The sequence below is a fragment of the Paralichthys olivaceus genome, chromosome 24, assembly GCF_024713975.1.
Source record: "Paralichthys olivaceus isolate ysfri-2021 chromosome 24, ASM2471397v2, whole genome shotgun sequence".
NCBI classification, from domain to species: domain Eukaryota; kingdom Metazoa; phylum Chordata; class Actinopteri; order Pleuronectiformes; family Paralichthyidae; genus Paralichthys; species Paralichthys olivaceus.
This window is the reverse complement of record NC_091116.1, coordinates 14151682-14175681: the sequence shown is the minus strand read 5'-3', so window position 1 is coordinate 14175681 and position 24000 is coordinate 14151682. Positions and strand designations below refer to the sequence as shown.

Genomic DNA, 24000 nt, shown 5'->3' with positions numbered 1-24000 from the left:
GGCGCTGAGGCGTAATGAGCACAATCTAAAAATGCTCTTTGATTGACGCGTGTGTTCGTTGTTTTAATTATTTCTCAAACTAAAAAGGGAGAGACAACCCTCCGACACATCCCCCCCTCCCCCCTCCCCCCACTCCAACACCGAAAAATCTCATTTCCAGGGGTTAGTGTGCATGACAAAAATGTCATCATGGCCAAAATGGCTCCGAGCGGCGACAACCTTTCCCAGGGAAATGATATTTTTCCAATCCGGCGGAAGGCGGATCGTGTCACCCTCGTTAAAGCCTTGATAGCAGGTCTTTAATATTCACCGTCTTAATTAGGGCTGCAGTTAATTTCATTAAATTCTTTGGCTGCTAAATGAAGCAGATTATGAGACATCTTTTATTGCGAAGCGTGAAATTACAGCCTGCCCGCTGCCAATGGCGGAGCGACACTAATGAATTACAGGGTAAATAACACCCGAATTAACCATCCAATTTAACTCCTTACAAAACGCCCGCCGCCGAGGGGGGACGAGTAGACTTGTCAAAACCACCCAGCCCCGCGAGAGGCAATTACAACCACGACACTAATCAGCTCCTCACAGGAAGAAGAGGACGTCCGCAGCCTTAAGACTAGTGTTAGAGTCAGAGCGAGTCAGAGCGAAGACACTAAATGTCCCATTACAGCAGGAGGTCGACAGGTCTCAGGTCAGACACTCCATTAACACTCAGCGGCAGCAGAGACGGCGAGGAGACGACGGAACAGACACGACTTCGACATCCACAGCAAGTGTTTCACTTTTCTTGTTGAACAGTTGAAACTCAGGTGAAAAGTAGGGAGGAGAGCGTCGGACACGTTTCCTTGCTGTTCGAGTCCCGTGAGTTTTCAGTAGCTCACTCTTATTCTCACGGGACGTTGGGATCACATCTGGATAAACAGATCCAGGGTCTGTTCCCACTAAGTTCAACCTGACGAGAGGCGGCCGCCGTCTGAACACACGTCCGGTTTTCTATTTTCTCTTCTGCTGAACATTTTACGACCAAGTGAAGAAAGTTGAGTTTATTTTAAAGCTGTTGGGAAGTGAAAATCTAACTCTTCTTATAGAAACTGGGTCTTTACTTTACTCTGACCACATCAGACCAAAGTCGTGTTAAAGAAACGAAACACTCGTCTCAGCTTCACTGGTCTAATAAAGAAACTGACTCTGACGTCTTCAGACGTGTTGAGGACTCTCGTTCTCTTGACCTTCACTGAGCGGCTGAGAGGTCAACACCACCCAGCGTCCGTCTGTCCCTGTTCTCTGAGTAAATAAAGGTTTAGAAGAACAATTCAAACCTCTCTGGTGTGTGTGTGTGTGTGTGTGTGTGTGTGTGTGTGTGTGTGGTCCCAGCGGCCGTGTCGGAGGAAATTAATTTGTTAGACTGTTGGTTTTCAAAGTGCCTCGGTCAGCCGCCTGACGGAGACACAGGAGAGCCTCTGCCTCTCTCTCCGGTAATTAGCGGATAATTAGCGGCGTGGAGCAGATGTCGGAGGAGCCCTGCGTCGTCAACAGCCTCTGTAAACAAAGCTGGACGCATCCGCCACAAGACGAAGAAGAGGAGGAAGAAGAGGAGGAGAGAGGAAGAGGAGCGCAGAGTCTCAGCAGGAAGTTTCAGCCTCGACTCCACGTGTGTTTCCTGTTTCAGGTGGTGGAGATAAACTCAGAGTAACAAACATGACCTGAGCCGCTTCATGAAAGCTCTTTTTACAGAGTCTACGACACTGAACCTGAACGCACCAGTCCAGAGTCTCATCAAGCAGTTTTAAAATGAATCAAAGTTTGAAGCAGGTTTCACTTTGTTCATTGAACTCAACATCCAAATTAAACCTAATGTGATCAGAGCTCATCAATGATCTGATCCACACACACACACACACACACACACACACACACTCTCCTCCTCGTTCTCATCACAGTCGTCCTGGGTTTTAATGAGCGCCGGACGAAGGCGTTCCTACACAAGAAGAAGAAGTGAACCGCCGTCACCTCGAGAGGCCGAGAGTCACAGTGAGAGAGACGCTGTAATGAGATCAGGACGAGTGACGAGCCAACAAGTGGGTTAGACACACACTCACACTCACACACACACACACACACACACACAGACACACACACACACGCAGGTATGAGACAGGAAGAAGAAGCCCAGAGCCTCCATTAAAAACTAATTAGTCTTTGGTTCATATTCTAATCTTCGTGTTTATATCTGACGACGACAGGAAGCTTTAGGATCCGTGGACGTGTTGCAGCTCTACTGTCTCCAGGACGTGTTGCTCTACACTGGTGCGTGGTGACGAGGGACGCGATGCCGCTAATCTCTGTGGCACATGTCGGACTGCGTTAGTTCAGCGTCCCGGCCGCCTCCTTCCTCCGAGGTACGCTGCTAATGGGCGTTAACGACGACAGGTTGACGAGGATGTTTGTGGCCGAGGGCGGCGACTCCTGAACACGAGTCCGGAAACTGGATCACTTTTTGATCATGTGTTGAGTTTGTTGTTTTACAACTGATATAATTACACAAACACAACTACACAACATCTGTGTGTGAGTGTGTGTGTGTGAGAGAGAGAGACACAAGAGTCTCATCTCAACATGGACTCAGTGTTAAAGTGATTGTGTTGGACAGAGTGAGCTCATTTTAAAAACACGCTGTGAGCTGATTAACACTCATTAGTGAGTCAACCATTAATATTAAACTCCACTCATTTACATTGAACTGATTCTAAACATGTAGGGGGAGGAGTTTCACCAGAGGACAACCTGAGGAGAGACATTCTGATCCTCACACACACACACACACACACACACACACACACACACACACACACACACACACACACAGGAGAGTGTAAATGGAGCGTTAATGGGGAAAAGGTAGTTGAACCTTGAATGTGAAGTGTAATCTCTTCTTTAACCCACATACAGTCTTTGTAAAACACACACACACACACACACACACTGTGTAATTAGGCAGCAGGTCTGCGGTGAGCTGAGCCGTCGTCGTCGCTGAGGAGTCGACAGAGAGACGAGGCGAGAGCGACCACAGGGAACCATCAAATCAATTAACATCCACTTCCAACAGATACAACAGGAGGAGGCTGTGCCTCACAGCGCTGCCGCTTCTGCTTTATTCTGCTCCTCAGTGTGTGTGTGTGTGTGTGTGTGTGTGTGAGTGTGTGTGTGTGTGTGTGTGTGTGTGAGTGTGTAGTCTTTATTATCAGGACTGTGTTCAGCAGGTTTTTTTAATGATTGTATTTGAAGTGGAACTCGTGATGTTTGTGATATTATCTCCTTGTATCATAAATGACTTGACTCCTCCTCTTCCTGTCACTCTCACGTGCGTGTGTGTTTTCACGAGTGAAGAATCAAAGAGTTCACGACATCAGAACTCAAAGTTGGAGACGTTCAGAGAGGACGTCCGTGGACGGAGACGCAGCGTGAGACTCTACAGTCCAACATGATGAGAGGTTGTAATCTTCTTTTTGAAATGATTTGAAATGATGAACCACCTAACGACGACGCTTCCTGTTCCTCTGGGTGAACTAACGGAAGCTCCGCCCGCTGAGCTGCACCGCTGCATTAACACCACAGAAGAAGAGGAAGCGCGTCTGAAGCCGTCAGCGATTTACACGCGATGGCGTTCAGCGGCAATTAGCATCGGCTCTGCTGTGTGAGAACATTTCTTAACCGAAGAGTCCAAACACCGACAGCAGCACACGCCTCCCTCTCTCTCCCCTGTTTGCTGTCACTGTGTCTCTGTGTCTCTCGCCCACTCTCTCCTGGCGAGGTGGCCTCTAATCACAGATGCGATTTGTTCATTAACAGTTTACAAACGAGGCTGCGGCGTCGACACAAGAGGCGACGATTAGCGCTCACTAATTGCCTGATTTGCCCCCCCATCCCCTCACCCCCCCCCACTCTCCTGCCCCCTCCCTCACCCGCCGCTGCTCCAACATGAGCGGAGCTTGTTTCCAGCAGATTAGGAGCCAATTCAGGTGCTCGCCATCGCAGCAGGAGTGTGTGAGTGTGTGTGTGTGTGTGTGTGTGTGTGTGTGGCTCCCTCTCTTTGCTCGCCCTCCCCTTCATCCCTCTTCTTCCTTTACTCCTCTAAAACGCCGTCGCCAACGCTGCGATCAAAGCGCTGGTGAAGAAGAAGACGAGCGGAGAGGAAGCAGCTTTGAAAGAGAGAAGAGGACGTGAAGTGAGACGTGAAGTGGACGAACAGAGGGTCGGGAGGCGGCGGAGTAAAGAGAGAGAGAAGAAGAAGAGGAGAAAAGAGCGACGGAGGGAGTGACAGTGAAATCCCTTCCCTCTCTCGTCTCCTAATGATGTGGTTGGAGGACCCGGGAGAGCCCCTCGCTCTAATTGATGTCAAGTGTGTGATTTCACTGTTAATCAAGGCCGAGGCATCAAACACGCAGAGAGAGAGCGAGCGAGCGAGCGGGCGGACAGGAAGTGGCTCGCTCACCTGTTTGATGGGGATGGCTCGCCCGCTGCCGATGCTGTCCGCTCGAGCCTCCAGGCCTTTCTTGTCCTTGTCCGTCTCGTTCGCCTTCCTGGACTGTGGATCAGATCAAACACAGACCTTCATCATCATCATCATCATCATCATCATCAACGTCTCACTGTCAATCAGCTGATCGTGTTTTCAATTCATTGATTATTTGTGTTTGTTTGTGACTTTAATGTTTTTAAATGAAAAAAACTTCAAACTGGATTTAACTACATCAATAAATCAATTAACCAATTAACCAATCAATCAATCAATCAATTAACCAACCAACCAATCAATCAATCAGTCAATCAATGGAACCAGAGTCAGCGTCACTCTGTCTCGTGAAGAGTCTCAGTGTTTTGTCCACAAAGTGATTCAGTAAAAAAGTACGAATCAGGATCAGTTTCAGAATCTGGATCTAAATTGGGATCAGTAATAGGATCTGGTTCAGGATTAGAATCAGGATCATGATCTGTTTCTGGATCTTGGACTGAGATTCTCCTGATTGTTTTGTTCACATTGTGTGATTTCAGGATCTGGATCTGGATCAGGATCTGGATCTGGATCTGGATCAGGATCTGGATCAGGGATTCATTCCTTCGTCTTGGTTTAACCTTCAGACGTTCAGGTGCACGTGGCGTGGACTCACGGTGAAGAGGTTGGATCTGCGTTTCGACTGCTTCCTGACGGGCGTCGGCGTGTTGGTGGTCTGTGGGACGTCGATGCGGAGCTCCTTCTGACTCGTGCTGGGCGTCGACGGCACCGACGACGAGTAGTCGCTCAGGCTGCCGCCGCCGTTACTGGTCTGCACAGAGAGAGAGGATACGAGCTTCATCAACAAACAAACAGGATGTTTGAATCATCCCATGTCACAATAAAAGTCTGTCAATTCAAAATGGCGTCACACAAGCTCTTTGTTTGTTTGTATTGTGTGTGAGTGTGTTTGGCTGCGGAGCGGAGAAGTTTCCTCGTGCTTCTAACGAGTCGTCTCTCACGTCTCATCAGTGTAAAAGGCGTTTCCTGAGCGCCGGGCGAGGCGGCCGACACTTGACAGTAATCAGCGAGGGCTAAAGATGCAGCGAGGGCTGTTCTGCGGAGGCGGCGGGAAGATAAACACGGCTCTCGGGGGACGTGGCGGCGCTGCTCCGACACGCTGAGCGATGGCTTTTTAATGAGAAATCGATGGAGGAGTGAAGGATGAGGATCGAAGAACTTAACGGCCTGAAGTCGCACAGGGAGAGAGAGCGCGTGTGTACTTCACACAGAGTCTGTGTATTTGTACACGTGAACAAAGTGTGTGGAGCTGAATTACACGAACATTACACCGACATGTTCATAAAAATATAGAATGTAAATAAAATAATAGTTTATTCTGACACAGGAAACACTAGACTGTCAAAATAAAAATCCCTTCAAGTCGAAGCTCAGTGGTCAAAGGGTTGAAAAGTTTAGTTTCATTAAAACGAGACGACTTAAATAAATCAGTTCAAAATAAAACTACATTTACTGACGTCACAAAAACATTACACTTACCTGTGTGTGTGTGTGTGTGTGTGTGTGTGTGTGTGTGTGTGTGTGTGGCGTGACCTCTGACCTGACTGATGTGGACGGCCGACACCTGCGTGGAGCAGACGGACGAGTGACTCGGGGAGTTGGGCAGCGACTTGCACGGCCCGATGGACAACTGCTGCTTCTTCCTGGTGGCTGCGATCTTCTGAGCGACTGTAACACACAGAACATGTGAGTTACATGTATGTTTGTTTACATGTAGACGTGTCATCACTTTGAATTGGTCCTATGTATTTATATTTTATATATGTTTGGATGAATGTGAGGTTTTTTACTTCTATCTTTGTATAAATTATAAATCTCCTGAACGGTCTTCGTTCATAAGCACACGTTGATGGAGTAAGTATGAAGAGCACCACCTACAGGCTGCAGAGACACATTACACGACCTCGCTCAGCGTCTCAGAGACATAAAACCTGTGGACGTGCAGCTCCGGGTTTTATTGAGCAGTGATTCTGCAGTGAAGAGGTTTTTATTCTTTATGTGTCTAAAAGTGTAAAATCATCATTTTTCGTCACAGAAACAAAGGATCAAAGAGCTCCACTTCCTGTTCTCGACACTCTGACTCTCCGTCGTTGTTTTTCTTCTTCGTTTCCTCCGACGCTTCATATTTTTAAAAAACATCGAATTCACCCACAGAGTTGATCGATACAGTCAGAGACCACGTGGACATCCTGTCCTCTGATTGGCTGCTCATAAAGGTGGGGGGGGGGTTTACCCGTCATTGATTGACTTGGACCTTTTAGCTCCTGATCCGACCGACTCCCCCCCCCCCCCCTCTAATGATGGGAGAATAATCACTGCCGCTGATCGATGTGTGTGTGAGTGTGAGTGTGTGAGTGTGTGTGTGAGTCTGTGTGTGTCTGTGTGTGTGTGTGTCTGTGTGTGTGAGTGTGTGTGTGTGTGTGTGTGTCTGTGTGTGTGTGTGTGTGTGTCTCACAGGACAGATGAATAGCAGAATGAGGAGGGGGTTGGGTGGCCGAGCTCAGCATTATCAGACTGATGAAGTTCAACTGTTTCACGTTTCAGGAAGTGACTCCGTCCTCCATCTTTATTTTCTGGACGCTGATAAGTTGTAACAAACGTCTTTGTCCTCGTCCAGCAGCCGAGGACAAAGACGCAGCGTCACTGTCTCTTAACGAACTCAAGCGTTTCCTCCACCTTCAGCTCCGAGTTTGGTCCCCACCACCTCGTCTGGCAGAGAGATTTTATTTTGGAGGAAGTTTCCTGCTGCTGCTCCAGAAGGTGATGAAGACGCTGGATCGTTTAAAAGGAGCTGGAGATCAAAACGTGAGGATGGAACCTCGTTGTTCCTGATGAAGTCAACATGAAACTTTCTAACGACAGTTGAAGGTTTGTTGAAGTTTGAACTCGTGAGCGTGTGACTGAGACTCTCAGGTGTTCGTGTTTGTTCCAGGACCGAACTGACGCTGAACGACTCCTCGCTGTGAGGACGTCCACTCCTGGAGAGCGTCGGAGCAGGAGGACGTTAAACGTGAGGATGTGATTCTTCTCTTTCATGTGTTTTTGTTCCTCGCGGCCCCGCTGAGCGTTCCCCTCTGTTTGAAACTTCTCTCTCTCGCTGCCCTTGGCTCGGCGGCGTGTCACCTGGAGGTAAATGTTTACGACTGGCTCCTCATTAACGAAGCCGGGGGCTTTAACGAGCCCAATTAAAACAATGGTTTCATCTGCGAGCGAGTGAAATAGGCCTGTGTTTATTGGAACAGAGATAATGGAGTCACTAAAGTCTTAACTCTATCTTGGCCGCACTCGAACGCGTCTCGGAGCCTCGGAGGGACGGAGGCCGAGCGGGTACAAACTGTGTCCGCGAGCCGCTCACATACGTGTCGGAGTCCTGCACCTGGCAGGTTGTATTTTACTTTAAGTGTTAAGAACAGTTATGATAAGGCCGCGCTAAATATTTAAACTGCTCGGTTAATGCAATTTAACTTTGTCCATCAATCTCAGTTCTGCTCTGAGAAGCTGCCATGTCTTCTAATGGAAACGTGTCCCCGCTGATCAGATTTATGACGGGGCCGCACCGGGGTGAGACATAAAGGGGGAGGAGGGGGGAGGAGGGGGAGGCTGCAGCGTTTAGAGTCCATCTGAAGATTCAGTTCATCAGACGGTTTCTTTATCCTTTTCAAAATAAACACGTCGGAGGTTTTGGAACGAGCTGCTTCGTGTCGTTCAGGACGACGAGACGACGGAGCTGAAGCTGAAAACTGTCCGAACACGATTCACTCATGTCACTGAAACATTAGATGTTTATGTTTCAGCAGAATTATGAAAAACTAGTGAACGTGACAGAGATTTGATCTTTTCTCTTTCTTTGACTTTGTTTCATGAGAAATAAATCATTTAGTAAATCTCTACAGGAAGCAGACGATCGTTCATGAACGTCTCAACAAAACAAATGTGAACGATTAGTTTTTCTCACGCAGATAAAAACAAACCCACGAATCTCAGCGTATTTTACTTTCAGTAAATAAATCAGATATTTTTATACATTTGTGTTTTCTGATCTGATCTCGTCTTAACGCAGCTGATGCATCAGAATAAGATCCTGAATATAAAACACTGTGTTCTTATGATCCTGAATCTCCGCAGCTTGTTCTAATGAAACAACGTATTAACGGTCTCACGCTGCCACCTAGTGTCCACTCAGAGCACGGGCAGTTTAAATCTCAGGTTCTGGTTCAAATGGGAAAATGAAACTTGTTGTTTTCTTTTGTTTCTGTTTTTTAGTTTCAAACATGATTTCAGAACGAGAATGTTTCTGTCTGAGCGATGTGAGAGGTCGTCTCACACACAGAGAGAGACAGTGTGTGTGTGTGTGTCTGTGTGTGTGGGGGGGGGGTGTAATTAGGCTAATTATATTAGCTCTGATGGACGAGGGAGCGCAGCACTGTCACCCCCCCTCTCCCCCCACTATCCCTCACACAGAGGTCACTCCCCCGACTGGACGAGGCTTCACTTCCCATTACAGCTAATTACATGTCACACACACACACACTCACACACACTCACACTCACACACACACACTCACTCACACACACCACACACACGCACACGCACACACACACACACACACACACACACACACACACACTCTCACTCACACACAGAATAGATTTGAATAAAAAGTGTTTACAGGAGAAATAACAGGAAGTTGTGATTCTCAGATTCTTGATTCTGTAAATCAATAATTATTTGACTTCATGGATCAAGTAGTTGACGGAATATAAAATATGAATATTAATATCTAACAGTAAAGTTTCACACACGAACACAAACAAACCTTCATCAAGACACAAACGTCTTCCTCACTGATATTTACACATCACGTCCGTTCACAGCTGCTCTCTGCTCCTGCGCTGCCCCCTTCAGGACAAACACCTCATGGATTCATACGCCACAGAAAATAGTGCCGACCATGAAACCATGGCAACAGTTGTATAAGCTAAAAACACTGAGTGTGAGCGGGACGCTCCGGTGCAGACGGAGGCCGCTGCGCTCGCTGCAGCTCTGCTGATTCACTTCTGTGTGATGATCAGTCCAGGAAACATCATCATCATCATCGTTTTATCTTCATCACCTTGAAACTGGTTCCAGGTGAAACTACAGACGAAAACGTTCGAACGACGAAGGAATGAAAGATTTTTATAACGTTTTCACCTCCATGTTAATGACGAACACATAAAATAAAATATAAGATAAATGATGGTTTAAACTAACTCCACCCGGCTGACAGCTGCAGGAGGTCAAACACTGCTGAAGGTCAAGGTCAGACACGTTCTCCCTCCTCCTCACCTCCTTCCTCCTCCTCACCTCCTTCCTCCTCCTCACCTCCTTCCTCCTCCTCATCTCCTTCCTCCTCACCTCATCTCTTTCCTCGTGTCCTCACGTCACCTCCTTCCTCCTCCTCTTCTCCTTCCTCCTCCTCATCTCCTTCCTTGTGTCCCCACCTCATCTCCTTCCTCGTGTCCTCACCTCATCTCCTTCCTCCTCATCATCTCCTTCCTCCTCACCTCATCTCTTTCCTCGTGTCCTCACCTCATCTCCTTCCTCCTCACCTCATCTCTTTCCTCGTGTCCTCACCTCATCTCCTTCCTCCTCACCTCATCTCTTTCCTCGTGTCCTCACCTCATCTCCTTCCTCCTCCTCATCTCCTTCCTCCTCCTTCCTCACCTCATCTCTTTCCTCGTGTCCTCACCTCATCTCCTTCCTCCTCCTCCTCCTCCTCCTCACCTCATCTCTTTCCTCGTGTCCTCACCTCATCTCCTTCCTCCTCCTGTAATGTCTCACTCGTTTATTAATCCGTCTGGGAATCGTCTCTTTTTGTAGCTCTCCTCCCTCTCTCTCTCTCCCTCCCTCCCTCCCTCCATCTCTCCGTCCCTCCCTCCCTCGCTATGATAAAACTTAATTGCTGTCCGGTTTGAGCTAAATAGCGGAGCGGGTCCATTTAGTTGGTAATTGACGTGTGATTAAAAGTGGGCGAGTGGGCGATGGCTGAGGGGGGAGGGGGGGAGGGGGAGGGGGGATGTCACCTTCCCAGGGGACGCTTCCTGACCACAGGGTCACGTTACAGACTCTTACCGTCCTGGAAGACTCGCTCCACGTTCAGGCCGTAGGTGGCGCAGGTCTCGTAGTACGTGCAGCGTTTCAGGTCGTTGGAGAGTTTTCGGGCGCGGCCGTCGTCGATCACTCGGGGGTTCGCTGAGCTGATGGCGTCTGAGAGGAAGACGAAGAGGAAGAGGAAAGTCTGAATGAATTCTTTTTACACTTGTGATTCCTCGAGCATCGAAAACATTTATATGAAATGACATTGTTATTGAATCCACATGTTTTTTGAATAAAGTGATAAACGTGTATTTAAATTCTGCTGTTTCCTGCTGTCGCAGATGAGCGTGATACTATGGCGCCCTCTGCTGGTCGATGAGAGCTGATGCAGGATTTCTCTCTTCTGAATGAAGTGTTTCCTGGTTCAATCAGTTTTATCTGCTGATTCTGGTGATTGTGCATTTAAAGACCCTCTGTGCTCTTCAGGAAAATAGATGGATTCATGTTAATGAAGTTATTAATGAAGTTATTTATCAGTGACTGCAGAAAAAGATCAACTCTTGTTCAGTTCAGACTGTGATTATGACTTAACACCACTAGATGGCGGCAGAGCTGTGGAGAAAACTGTTTCCTATGTGTGTGTTTATAAGAGTGTGTGTGTGTGTGTGTGTGTGTGTGTGTGTGTGTGTGTGTGTGTGTGGGACCTTGCGTGCCGACCAGCACCAGCGGCAGGTCACTGGTGTTCCTGTAGCTGGCGAGGCGGCTGAAGTAGTGATAAACCGTCTGGAAGCTGATCTCGTCCTCCAGACTGAAGACGAAGATCACGGCGTCCACCCACAACGCAAACTGTGCACAAAATATTTAAAAACTTTATGAACAACCAACTCGGCGGAAAAAACACGGAGGCCGACTCGATAGAGAGATGGAGGGAGACGAGGGAGGCAGAGAAGCAGAGAGGTGAAGAACACGTGAATTATTCACTTGTTTTCTGTCTAGACTCACGTCACAAAATCCATTTGGTCAATTTCAAGAAAAAGCTCGACCCAGATTCTGTCACGAACGAAGAACTCTCAGGTTTTTACACCGAAAAAATACAAATCTGAATTTCACTGCAGGTTTTTATAAAAATGACAGCGTCAAGTTATTTCCTGCACAAATGTGTTAAATGAAAGTTGGATATTTCAAATGAATTCTGATGAATCTGAGCCGTCGAGCTGTGAAGACGTTTTTTATTTTAGGTTACAGTGAAATACACAAAGACCGAGTCTGAGGGGAAACTCAAACTGTCAGAGCAGCAAACGTGACCCAACACAAATCTCTTTCTGTTGGTCGGTGACGATTATTAATTTAGAAACATCTGAAGAAATTCAGTTGTTTTATTTTTACCAACGAAGCAAAATATAAAAGTTGGTGTCAGGGTGTTGAAGATGCAGTTCTCACCTGAGGCTCCGGGGGGCCCCCTTCATCTCTGATCAGCAGGAGGTGACTCTGACCGTCCACCACGATCTCCTTCTTAAAACGACCTCCTGCGGAAAAACCACGAGACGTCAGAGGAGCAACAGAGGAGGCGTCAGAGGAGACGCAGGAGAAGAGTGGAGTTCAGTGGTTTAATGATTTGATGAAGATGAAGATGAAGAGTCAATAAATCGACATGTTGACAGAAATCAAACGATTCATCGATGACACGTGTGGAGCTACAGAGAATCACCATGACGACAGACGTGAATGTTCTTCTCTACGCAGACGATGATGAGTTGTTGACAGCAGGATGTGACAGGAAGTGAAAGACTATTTCAAAATAAAACTACGACACATGAAGGGCGGAGCTAAATGTTCAGCAGTTGATCGGGTTCAGACTCATCTTCATCGAAGAGGAAGACGAGGGATGGTTCGAACAGTAACTTTGGAAGTAAGATAATTAAAACATCTTGGAATATTTATATATATAAATATATATATATATCATATTTATATAATTTGTTATAATTTATTCTTCTGGTCGTAGATCCTCAGAAGTTCAGTGACTTTAATTCTCAACATCTGTAAAATCTCAAATACTGGGAATCACCTGGAAAACTTTTAATTTGATACGAATGTTCAGAAAATCTACGAAAGAAAAGATCGACTCGTTTCTACTGAACTAAGAAAGAAACGTTTTTCTGTCAGGAGACGGAACACTGAACCCGACCTGTCGTCACAGAGCTGCTGGGACAATCCGAAGATTTACAGGCGGAGGGGGAGGGGTGGACGAACAGATGAACGGAGAGAGGAAGAGGGAGAGAGAGAGAGAGGGAGAGGGAGGATAGTTACCTGCGTCCACGTCAGCTAGTTTTAAAGAGCAGCCCAGAAAGAAGAGAGGAAACAAAAAGCAACAAAACAAGATGCAGCCAAAGTTAATACAGTGAAACCAACAACCAGAGCAAGAGTTCATCAAGATCCAGAGAAGAGGAGGAGGAGGAGGAGGAGGAGCAGGAGGAGGAGCAGGAGCAGGAGGAGGAGAGTCACCTGAGCAGAGAAAAGACAGAGACACACAAACCAGGACGGACACGTTCACTCAAACATTCGTCCTCCAAAGCCTGAAGGAAAGACAGAAACTAATGTTTCACAAGTTCAGTTTGATTTACGATCCGTCCATCACTTCATCCGTGACCCTGGAAGACGCCGCACACGTGTGTGTCTCCTCGGCTCATGTCTGAGTGAACGTGTGCAGGGACTTTGTGACTGGTTGGCGGCGGCTGGTGTGAGCGCGGGCGTCTGCAGCTCAGGCTCCGTCCTCAGGATCAGAATAGTTCTGGTTTGTGGCTTCGTGGTCGCGCTGCCGCTCGAAAAGCCACCGACTCGGCTCCCAATCAGTCGCCATGGGAAACGGGGCTGAAACGTATTTTTAGATGAGAGGAATTTCCAAACAACACATCAGCTTCCCTCCTGCTTTCTTCTCCTCTTTTCTTCCGCTCCTTTCACTTCTCGTGGTTATGCAACGATTCAAAGAGGTTTTTTTTTATTCATCTGGAATCACCACTTCCTCCACGAGCGGCGGAGCCAAGTCGTCACATCAGAGACGTTCTGAGCCGGTGTTCAGCTCCGACTCGTCCAGTTGCTGTTGGCAGAGCACGAACCCACAGGGGGCGCTGTACCAAGAGTGACGTCACCGCTGGAGAAGATTTAACATCAAAGTGGATCAGCTGATCATCCTCCTTTCATCTGAACTCCACCTCCTCTTTAAACGAAGTTTCTGTTTGTCGGGCTCTGTGAACGTCTTCTGTAGTTCATGAAATGATTTAATCTTATTCTTTATTTCATGTGTCGTCTTAAAACGAAGAGGGACAAAAAATCTGGACGAGTTTGTCACAAGAACGTGGACGTGTTTGAATGAACAGATCCAGAGAGAGAGACAATGAGAGACAGAGAGAGAGACAGAGAGAGAGACAGAGACAGAAACAGAGAGTGAGAGAGAGAGACAGAGAGAGAGACAGAGAGAAGGAGAGAGACAGAGAGACAACGAGAGAGAGAGACAGAGAGAGAGACAGAGAGAGAGACAGAAACAGAGAGTGAGAGAGAGAGACAGAGAGAGAGACAGAGAGAAGGAGAGAGACAGAGACAGAGAGAGAGAGACAGAGAGAGAAAGAGACAGAGAGACGGAGACAGAGAGAGACAGAGACAGAGACAGAGAGAGAGAGAATGTTCTAACCTTCAGGCGACTCCTCCTGGACGTACGTCCCCGTCAGGTACCTGTGCACCAGCGCAGACTTACCACTGGCCAGGTTACCCACAATGCCCTGCAGGGGAGACAGGAGGGATTTAGAAGACATGAGGTGGCCAGATGTTTGTGGACAGCACCGACATAAAAGTGTTGAACTCACCACTTTCAGTTCAGGTACGGCTCGACTCAGCGTCCACTCCTGACTGTTCACGAAGGCATCTGGACAGAGACAGAGACAGAGACAGACACGTGTCAGCTGAGCCCGTGGTGCCTTCAGGTGCAACACTTTTATCACGTTAACAATCAGAGAGTTTACACTTTAAATGTTTCTGTGAGTTCAAGGTTCAAACACATCATTAACTCGACCTGCTGCACCTACAACTACAGACTGTGAGGAGGAGGAGGAGAAGAGGAGGAGGAGGAGGAGGAGGAGAGGAGGAGGAGGAGAGGAGGAGGAGGAGGAGGAGGAGGAGGAGGAAGAAAAGGTGGTGACAGTCCAGGAGGAAGAGGAGGACATGGACAAACATGAGGAGGACGAGCAGGAGAAGATGGTTGATGGTATAAAAAGAATAATCTGAAGGTTTTATGATTGAAGATACAACTGCAGATCTGAAGTTGTCATGACAACACGTCTCCTCCGTCAGTTGATTGACAGATTGAAGAGTTTCGATGATGATGTCAGGTCTGTGGTTCTCTCTCTCTCTCTCTCTCTCTCTCTCTCAGTGAGAAGTTTTATAAACTCATGTTCCACATTTAAAAAAACAACATGAACTGGTTTGAATGTTTCAAGATCCAGAGCAGAGAGGTCATGGGAAATGAGGGGGGGGTGACCTTCCTCCCACACACACACACACACACACACACACACACACACACACACACACACACACACAGTTACTCACTGCTTTTGTTCAGACTATCAGAGTGTGTGTTATTGAAGAGTGATAGTGTTTCTGTGTTATCAGGGAGGTGTCATCCTTCTGTCTAGAGACACACACACACACACACACACACTCTCTCTCACACACACACATACTCTCTCTCTCTCTCACTCACTCACACACACACACACACACACGTTCTTCAGAGTCTCATGACAGGAAACATCATCTTGTGTGAATCTTCAGTGAAACCTGCTGCTACACTAAAACATGGAACCACCGACTCATCGACCAATCAAACGTCCCGCAGCCTGTGAGACGACCACCGTCTCGTCCAGGACCAGTCAAAAGCTGCGGCTCACGCTGACGTCCATCACAGCGCTGACCCTGCTGCTCCCTGCCTGAAGTAGGCCAGTGGGCCACATCCACTCAGAGCCCTCAGCCCCTTCTTACTAATTCATCAGCAGCAATCTGTGTCAGAGCGAACGCTGGAGCAATGTCCGTCCACCAGAGAGACAGAGACACAGAGAGAGAGAGAGAAAGAGAGAGAGAGAGAGAGAGAGAGAGAGACAGAGAGAGAGAGGGGGGAAAGTGCTAAAAGCCCTGAAGCAACGTGACGTCTGCATCAGAAATCATCTTCTTATTTTTATCTGCTTTCTCATGTCCCATCATCCTGGAGTGAACCACAGACGTGTTCCTCACATGTTCCTGACGTGTTCCTCACGTGCAGGTTCTGTATGTGAGAACAAATGTCTGAGTCAGTGTCTCCGCAGCCTCCTGGTAAAGTGGGCGTGTTGATGAGGTTTCTAACGTGACGGACGTTAAAGTGGGAGAATCCAAATATCTCAGGATGAACAAGAGGAAAATTACTTTCTTCACCAAAACTTAGCTCAAAGACAAACTTCTAAATTCCTCTAATATTTAAATTTTAGATTAGATGAACTTCCGGCGAAAGCGCGGCCATCTTTAACGGCTCTGCTTCTTCTTTATTTAGAAGTCACTGGGTTTCAATTCTAAAAGAAACTGCAGTTAATGAAAATATACTGAGGACAACGAGAAGCAGAGAATCTAAACCCTGCTGGTCGACCCCGGGGCCAGAAGAGGCTGCTCCACTTTCCACAAGTACAGACCCTCCCTCTGCCTGGGTCCGTCCTGCCTGTTGGTGACACACATATATATATATATATATATATATATACACATATATATATATATATATATAGATAAGTTTGAATCGATAAGTTTTACTGTGAGTTAATCGACCAATGAGCTTCAGGTCTCAGCTTGTTGTTGTTGTCACATGAATCATTCTGACGTTGCTATGATACAGAAAATACAAAAAAATATACCACGTGTTTGTTTCCGTTTTCTACCATCAATACGTGTGTGTGTGTGTGTGTGTGTGTGTGTGTGTGTGTGTGTGTGTGTGATGCTATCAGTCTGGAAAGAATCCAGAGAGGAGCTTCCCTATTGGCCGGTGGACACACACAGGGGGGACATTGTTGAGGGTTTTACAAACGTCGGCCTGTTGTCGGGGGCCGGCCCCTCCCTCTCTGCCAGGCAGGATGTTGATCCAGCTGCTTCCTGTTTTCAGGGCCCCCCCGGTTTCCCTATAGGCCGGTTCGCAGTCCGAGCCCCTGGCATCATCAGCCGGTGGTCGACGGTTTAACCAGACTGGTAATTCAGGTTTAAAGGGATAATCCACCACAAATCTACGTCCTGAGCTTCTTTACTCGTAGAAAAACGAATCGCCAACATCGTCGATCAATGACTTCATCTTTGGGAAAGTGAACAACGTTCAATTTATGTGTTACCTACGTTTTAATTTGAAAACTCATCCCTGTTGCTATGGTTACCCCGAGAGGAGACAAAAATCGATTTGTCCGTGACTTTACATCGTGGACGAGGAAAGAAGAGGGACGATGGAGGGAGAGAGGGAGGGAGGGAGGGAGAGAGAGAGAGAGAGAGAGAGAGAGAGAGAGAGGAAACCAGGGCAGGGAGGAGAACAGGAACAGATGGAGAAGATGGAGAAGAGGAGCTCCTCCACTTCTTCATCGCTCAGGGAGGAAAAACATGGAAATGAGAGCGAGCGTCATGGGAGTGAAAACACTCCTCCATCCATCCCTCCATCATTTCATCCCTCTGTGCCAACGCAGAGGAGGAGGAGGAGGAGGAGGCCTTCAAAGTAAAGCGTCTCATTTGTTTCTGTTTCTGTGTTTGGTTCCTCCTCAGAGGAACGTGTTCTGTGTTCGTCACCAGAGGATCCTCAACCTCTGCCGACGTTTTCACAAAGACAAATTAAAAGATGTTGAACTGAGCTCAACATCTTTAAAAACCTTCAGTTTCAAACTAAAACTAAAAAACACCAAAGAATTACAGTCAGCGATCGAATCAAACGCCCCTGAACTCGTCCTCACGTCTGTCAGCGTCCACATACTTCACTGACATGTTTGTGTTTTTCTGTGGCCGCACAAAGAGTGTGTGTTTATGTGAAGGCAGCTGGACGACACACACACACACACACAACCACCGACACACAACAGCAACAAACACGACAACAAGGACCCACAACAGGATCTAACGAGGTCTGAGCTGGAGGCTGCGTTCAGGTTCCATCAGGTTCAAAACCTGAAACGCCACCGAGACACAGCATGTTGCTGTACCCAGAGCATTGTGGGTAAATGACAGCGGGAGGAACAGATATGTGGGGAAAGGGAGAGAAAAGGAAGTGAGGGATGAAAGAAGATGAAGATAAAAGGATGCAAATGAAAGTCAGGAGTTTCATTTCCTCACTGGGATTTAAAATGTCAACGGTCCCGTCTGCTGCTTCAAACATGTAGTATGTTGAAATACTCATGTTTTAAACATGTGGAGTTTTTATCCTGCGTGTTCACAGCTTCAGCGACGTCAAAATAAAAGCAGCCGAACTGACTGTGATCGGCTCCTGCTCTTTCAAAGTAAAAGCATCTGAATCAACTGATATCAGCTCACAACAGAAGAAGAGGAAGCAGAAGGAACGAGGTGTTGATTCGTCTCGAAGCGTCGCCGACTTCACTCGACCAAACATCAACAAACCTTCACGTTCAAAGCCTGTTTGACTGAATCTTTATTTACACTGTGGAAACTCCACGACACCCGTGATCACATGGTCAAACACAGCGACGCCTCTTTTCTCGCGGTTAAATTCTTCTTTTCTGAGTCACGACGCAACTGAGGTTTGTGAAACTCTCATTGGAGCTTCAGATGGAGGATCAGACTGCACGCAGCAGGAAACACCCAGAACGTCCTGATTTAATATTTCAATCCTAAACATTACATTCTGATGTGATGGTTCATTTAAATATTTCATTGATTTTGTCTTCGGTGACGTTAATTCTCAAACTGACGAAGCAGGAAACAGAAGTTTGGTTGTTTTTGCTTCATAAGTGAGTTAATGGATTTACTCACTAAAGTCCAGGCTTGAACTTTATTTTCTTAAGTCGATCTTTCCTGTTCTTTCTCGCTGTCGAAGCAGAATTTCCGTCATTCTCATGTTTGTGTTTGAACAAGTTGTCAGAGGTGTGAAAAGCACAACAGCAGCCAATCGTCTGTGAGCTGGAACCTACACGAGCTCTTTAAATTCACTGGTCTCATAAAGTTGTGTGTGAATAATAGAAAGCAGCTGCGTGTCAAATAAAACTCCACAGTTAGAGTCGACCTCTGAAGGACTGAGGCTGGTGAGCAGCCAATCAGCGGCTGCCGTTCGCTGCTGGTAATTATGGCAAACGCACACCAACACCCTGCGGGGGTTTGGACCTGATGGGCCCCTCGCTGCTCTGGATCGCTGCTCTGGATCGCAGCCCGGCATCGAGCGGCTGCCACCAGAACTCTGCCCGGCAGCAGAGAGACGAGAGGAGCTGATGGTTTGTGTTGAGGGAGGTGTGTCGCCTGCAGGGGGCGGAGCACGCACATCCATCTGCCAATCATCGTGCTGCTGGAGGTCAAAGGTCGTCAGCTGAGTCGACACTACATTCAAACCAGAGGTCTGTGCGTCACATGACCACACACTCATCCAGCATGCTGCCCGACCAGTCCTCCTGACTTCATGATGTCAGCGGACGTTACACCGTCACCAAAACACTGGCGTGCGTCCTGAGGCATGCTGGGAATCTATGAGACGAGACCCAGAGCGACACGTCGAGCCGCCGCCGTCACGAAACTGGTTCTTACTCAACTGAAGTTAACAAGACGAACACGTCTGTTCTGACAAACAACTTCCACACACACGTTTCAAACACTGTGACGACAATTCATGAAGCAGAAAACATTCAGATTCTTTTCCTCCGACAACATAACGAGCACGGAGACGCCTCCTTCACCACGTGTGATGTGTGACAGCTCAGGAATGTGACTCCAGGACACGCTACTGTCACGTCAGGTCTGAACCACAGGGCAGGTTTGGAGAACACGCTCCGACTGTCAATTAGTCGACGGGACACAAAGTGTGGAGGACGTTTGAAAATCTGTCGATCGTCAGACATGTCGACAACATTCTGTCAACAAGCAGGTGACGTGTCTCCTGTTGAGTTCAAATCCACCGGACAATAAATATAAATATACATATATATAATATATACATATATATATTATATATATGATATAAATATAAATATATAAATATGTATATAATATATAAATATAAAGGTCACAGAGCAAAGAGACGACATCTGGTAAAAAAACCTACGACTGTTCTTTGTTGCAGAAATAGAAGAAAATCAGTTTCTGTTTTTCCATCAGATCGAGACTTGTCTGCTAAATGAGAAGAACACACACACACACACACACACACACACACACACACACACACACACACACACACACACTGGTAAGAACACACACTCAGGCAGCTGCAGTGACACTATTGTCTGAACACACACACACACACACTCAGTGGGATCATGGGTAAAGCGTGGCGGTTCATCCCCTCGAGGCAAAAGGTGGCGTGTACATATGTGTGTGTGTGTGTGTGTGTGTGTGTGTGTGAGAGACTGTGACAAATCAGAGCGGCGCTGCCTCATCAGTCACACATGACACCATATTTTCTCAGCCTCTGCCCTTCACCACATTTTTCTCCCGTCTCGTTGAACTCTTCATCCTCAGACGTCTTCTGCTCGTCCGTCTCTTAGAAGTTTGTTCAAAGGGTTTTAAAGTCTCATCATAAAAACCCTTGATTCACACTTGAAGTTTTATCTTGTGCTTATTTACTAAAGTTATTCTGAAATACCAATAAAACAGATTTGAAACTTTAACTATCTCTTCAGGTTTTCAGGAGTTTCTTTTAAAGACGTGAAGATTTTATTCATCGATATTTTAACCAGCCCTCAGTCAGTCAAACTGTAACGTGGTTAAAATGACCAAGAATAAAGAATATCTGGTGATCACTCTTATTTATTATTATCTCTATATGGATTTCTGTTGTTGAACCTGTCTGACGGGTTAACACACACACACACACACACACACACACACACACACACACACACACAGTCAGTTATTCCTCATGTTTACAGTTGGTTTATGGAATAAAGCAGAAGACAGTGAGTGTTGTGTTTAAAATAACTACACTGTGGTCTCACACACACACAGACACACACACATACACACACACACACACAGAGACAAACACACACACACACAGAGAGACACACACATACACACACATACACACACACACGGTCAGTAACAGGAAACTGTAATTTACTGAAAACAGCATCGTCTGGAGGAGAGGGAGAGAGGATCGCTCTGGGAAGGAAAGAAGGCAAGGAGGGTAGAGAGAGGAAGTAGGAAAGGATAGATAGACGAGAGTGGGAGCAAGGAGAGGTAAGGAAGAAGAAAAGGGGTTTAGGAAAGGAGGGATATAAATGAGAAGGAGTTATTAAGAGGAGTTAGGGAGGATAAGGGATGGAAACAAAGGAAGGAAGGAGAGATAGAAGCTCAAATAAAGGGGGCTAGGAAAGAAAGAAACAGAAAGAGGATATGAAGAGGAGGTTAAAGGGTGTAAAGAGAGGAGAGGAAGAAAAGAGAGGAGGGAGAATAAGGATGGCTCCCTCATACCTCTGATTGATGACTGAGAGGTTTTATTAAAAAATCAGATCCTCTGGTATTGTGGGTATTTCCTCCAGATGTGTGTGTGTTCACGCTACACACACACACACACACACACAGAATCTGATTAAAGCCGCCTCAGGAAGTGGAGGCAGGAAGAGGGTGGCAGTCGACCAACCGTGCAGGAGCAGAGACAAAGACGCTGCGTTGTGATTGGTCGATCCGATCAGATCGTAAACAGAGAAGCTTCGGTGGATTTCGTGCAGAACCTCGTTAACGTCACTGTTCAGGTTTCGACAGACGTGTGCCGCTCTGCTTCCGTGTCCTCTTTTAGTTCTGACTGCACAGACCTTAACGGAACTCCCATCATGCACTGCACTTCAACAACCTCCAGGGCAACAACTTCGCACACTCTCTCTGGAACTTCCTGTCGCTTCAGCTCTCTTCAGGAATGAGATGTAAATCTGAACAAATGAGCTGCAGCTCAGCGCTGACTGTTTCTGTGCTGCAGCGTCTCAGTGTCACGTTTCCGTTCCGAGCCTAACAGGGGCGAGATGGAGTAGATGGAGTCGACCTCTGACCCCGGCGGGCGATGTGCGTCTGGCCTGACCGGCTGCTTAGTATTCACATCACACGGGTTGTGGAGCTGAATGAACACACACATGCACACATCCACAGCGAGAGGGAGGCCTCCCGGAGGTCAGCACGTGACCTGCAGTCGCTCTGCTCGCACACCGAGGCGTCAGAGGACAAAACAGTCGACTTTCTGTCCTTCTCTGTCCACAGCGAGGACACTGAACCATCTGCACTGCAACAACTAAACGTGTAAATATGTTTCCTCCCATCTGAGCCGCTCACGTCTGAAGAGCCACTTTAAACAAAGTTACTGAGGTGTGACTGTAACAGACCTCAGGTCAGCACATCGTCTCTTCACCAACGTTCGTCAGCTTTAAAACATTCAGCTGATCCTGACTAACTGCACAGCTTCGCTTTCCCACGTCCTCCGTGACAGCGGGGCCTGTGTGAGGCGTCCGCGGGCGGCCAGCTGGGAGGGGGAGGCGCGGCGAGAGGACGCCTCCGAGATACCGGAGGTGCTGGCAGCGAGAGGTGGAGGACTGAAGCGACTCTCAGTGGTCAGACGGGAGCAGGTGTGAGAGATAGAGAACGTTTGTGTGTGAGAGAGTGAATAATGAGGAAGATGGAGGAGGGCGGCGAGGGCGGAGCTAAAAGAGGTGAACCAATGAAACTTCAGACGGGAACAGAAACTCTCTAAGTCAGAGACACAACAAACTGACGATCAGTGACTGGATATAAAGACGATCGATGTGATTCTGAAATGAGTTGATGTGACGTGTAGATGGATGTCACTAATAAACACGTGTGTGTTGGATGATTTATAATAACTCATTCCTGCAGACTCACACATCACACGACTGATACAAGTACACACACTGACCCAAATATCAGCCTTTTAATCAGTCGCACAACCATCCCCCCACCACACACACACACACACACACACACACACACACACACACACACACACACACACACACACACACACACACATAGTGATGGTGTGTCGGCAGCATGCCAGCAGCTTTCATCCTCACCCAAATCAAATAAAAGCTCCATCAACGCACCAGCTACTAACTGGTTCATCACACACACACACACACACACACACACACACACACACACACACACACACTGGAGGTTGTGCAGCAGAACATATCTGAAGCTCTTAGTAACACGTGTGTCGTATCATATAATCAATCAATCAATTTTTAAGCTAAAACATTTAGAAGAATAATCAGATTTCAGCCTCAGATGAAAAAAAGACTTGATCAAATTATTATTAAAGTTATTATTAAAGTTATTATTAAAGTTATTATTAAAGTTATTAAGACGTTTGCTGAGAATCATCACGTTTTTAAGTTTGTTTCAGTATCAAACCAACATCTAATGGACGGCAGATTTAAATTATTTTGAAATCTAACCGACTCTCCTCATGTTTTAATCCTCTTATTTTGGAGTTCACACATTTAATGAATCCAGAAAACAACCAGGATGATTGATGATGAGGCGGAGAGAGGGTTTAACATCATAGTAAAGAAAACTGAGGCAGCGGCAGTTTGAAGGGTTAATTAACAAGCTGAGGACACACACACACACACACACACACACACACACACACACACACACACACACACACACACACACACACACTTGTGTTGACTGTCGTTCAGGTTAATTTCAGGTTTATTAGCATCTTTACATGGAGCTTCTCTCTGCTTCCTCTCTGATTACAGCTCCCTTTGTTCTTCAAACATCCGTTTCTGCTCGGAAACATGATGAAGAGGAGGAGGAGGACAGCTACATGACAGTGTGTGTGTGTGTGTGTGTGTGTGTGTGTGTTTCAGCCTGCTTACATCATGTGTTAAAGCCGCCCTGCATCAGAAATCTGTGCATTTTAAAATCTAAACTCAGTGACACTCTGCTGCTTTGGTGGATTCTGGGTATCAAAGGGTTCAGGGTGTGTGTGTCTGTTAGTGTGTGTGTGTGTGTGTGTGTTTGTGTGTGTGTATGTGTGTGAGTTGCATCAGTCAGCGTCCTTGTCATCCGCCCTGCGATGGATTTGATCCTTATGTAAGAGCTTAAAGCAGCGGGGAGGCAGAGAGTT

General features: G+C 47.0%; 1 protein-coding gene across 9 annotated transcripts in view; it reads right to left on the bottom strand.

Moving 5' to 3' along the window:
* The window catches only part of agap1 (ArfGAP with GTPase domain, ankyrin repeat and PH domain 1), an 85221-nt gene that overhangs the window by 36002 nt on the left and 25219 nt on the right, over positions 1 to 24000 (bottom strand). For 5 of the 9 annotated variants that reach the window (XM_069521247.1, XM_069521240.1, XM_069521241.1 and 2 more), the window contains 9 exons: positions 14513 to 14571; positions 14341 to 14428; positions 12963 to 12977; positions 12093 to 12178; positions 11357 to 11498; positions 10689 to 10823; positions 6114 to 6241; positions 5169 to 5324; positions 4493 to 4585 (listed from right to left, as the gene is read on the bottom strand). In XM_069521247.1, coding sequence (XP_069377348.1) covers positions 4493 to 4585; positions 5169 to 5324; positions 6114 to 6241; positions 10689 to 10823; positions 11357 to 11498; positions 12093 to 12178; positions 12963 to 12977; positions 14341 to 14428; positions 14513 to 14571 — 902 coding nt within the window. The remainder of the gene's footprint in view (positions 1 to 4492; positions 4586 to 5168; positions 5325 to 6113; positions 6242 to 10688; positions 10824 to 11356; positions 11499 to 12092; positions 12179 to 12962; positions 12978 to 14340; positions 14429 to 14512; positions 14572 to 24000) is intronic. The other 4 variants (XM_069521248.1, XM_069521249.1, XM_069521242.1 and 1 more) reach the window with 1 other exon arrangement.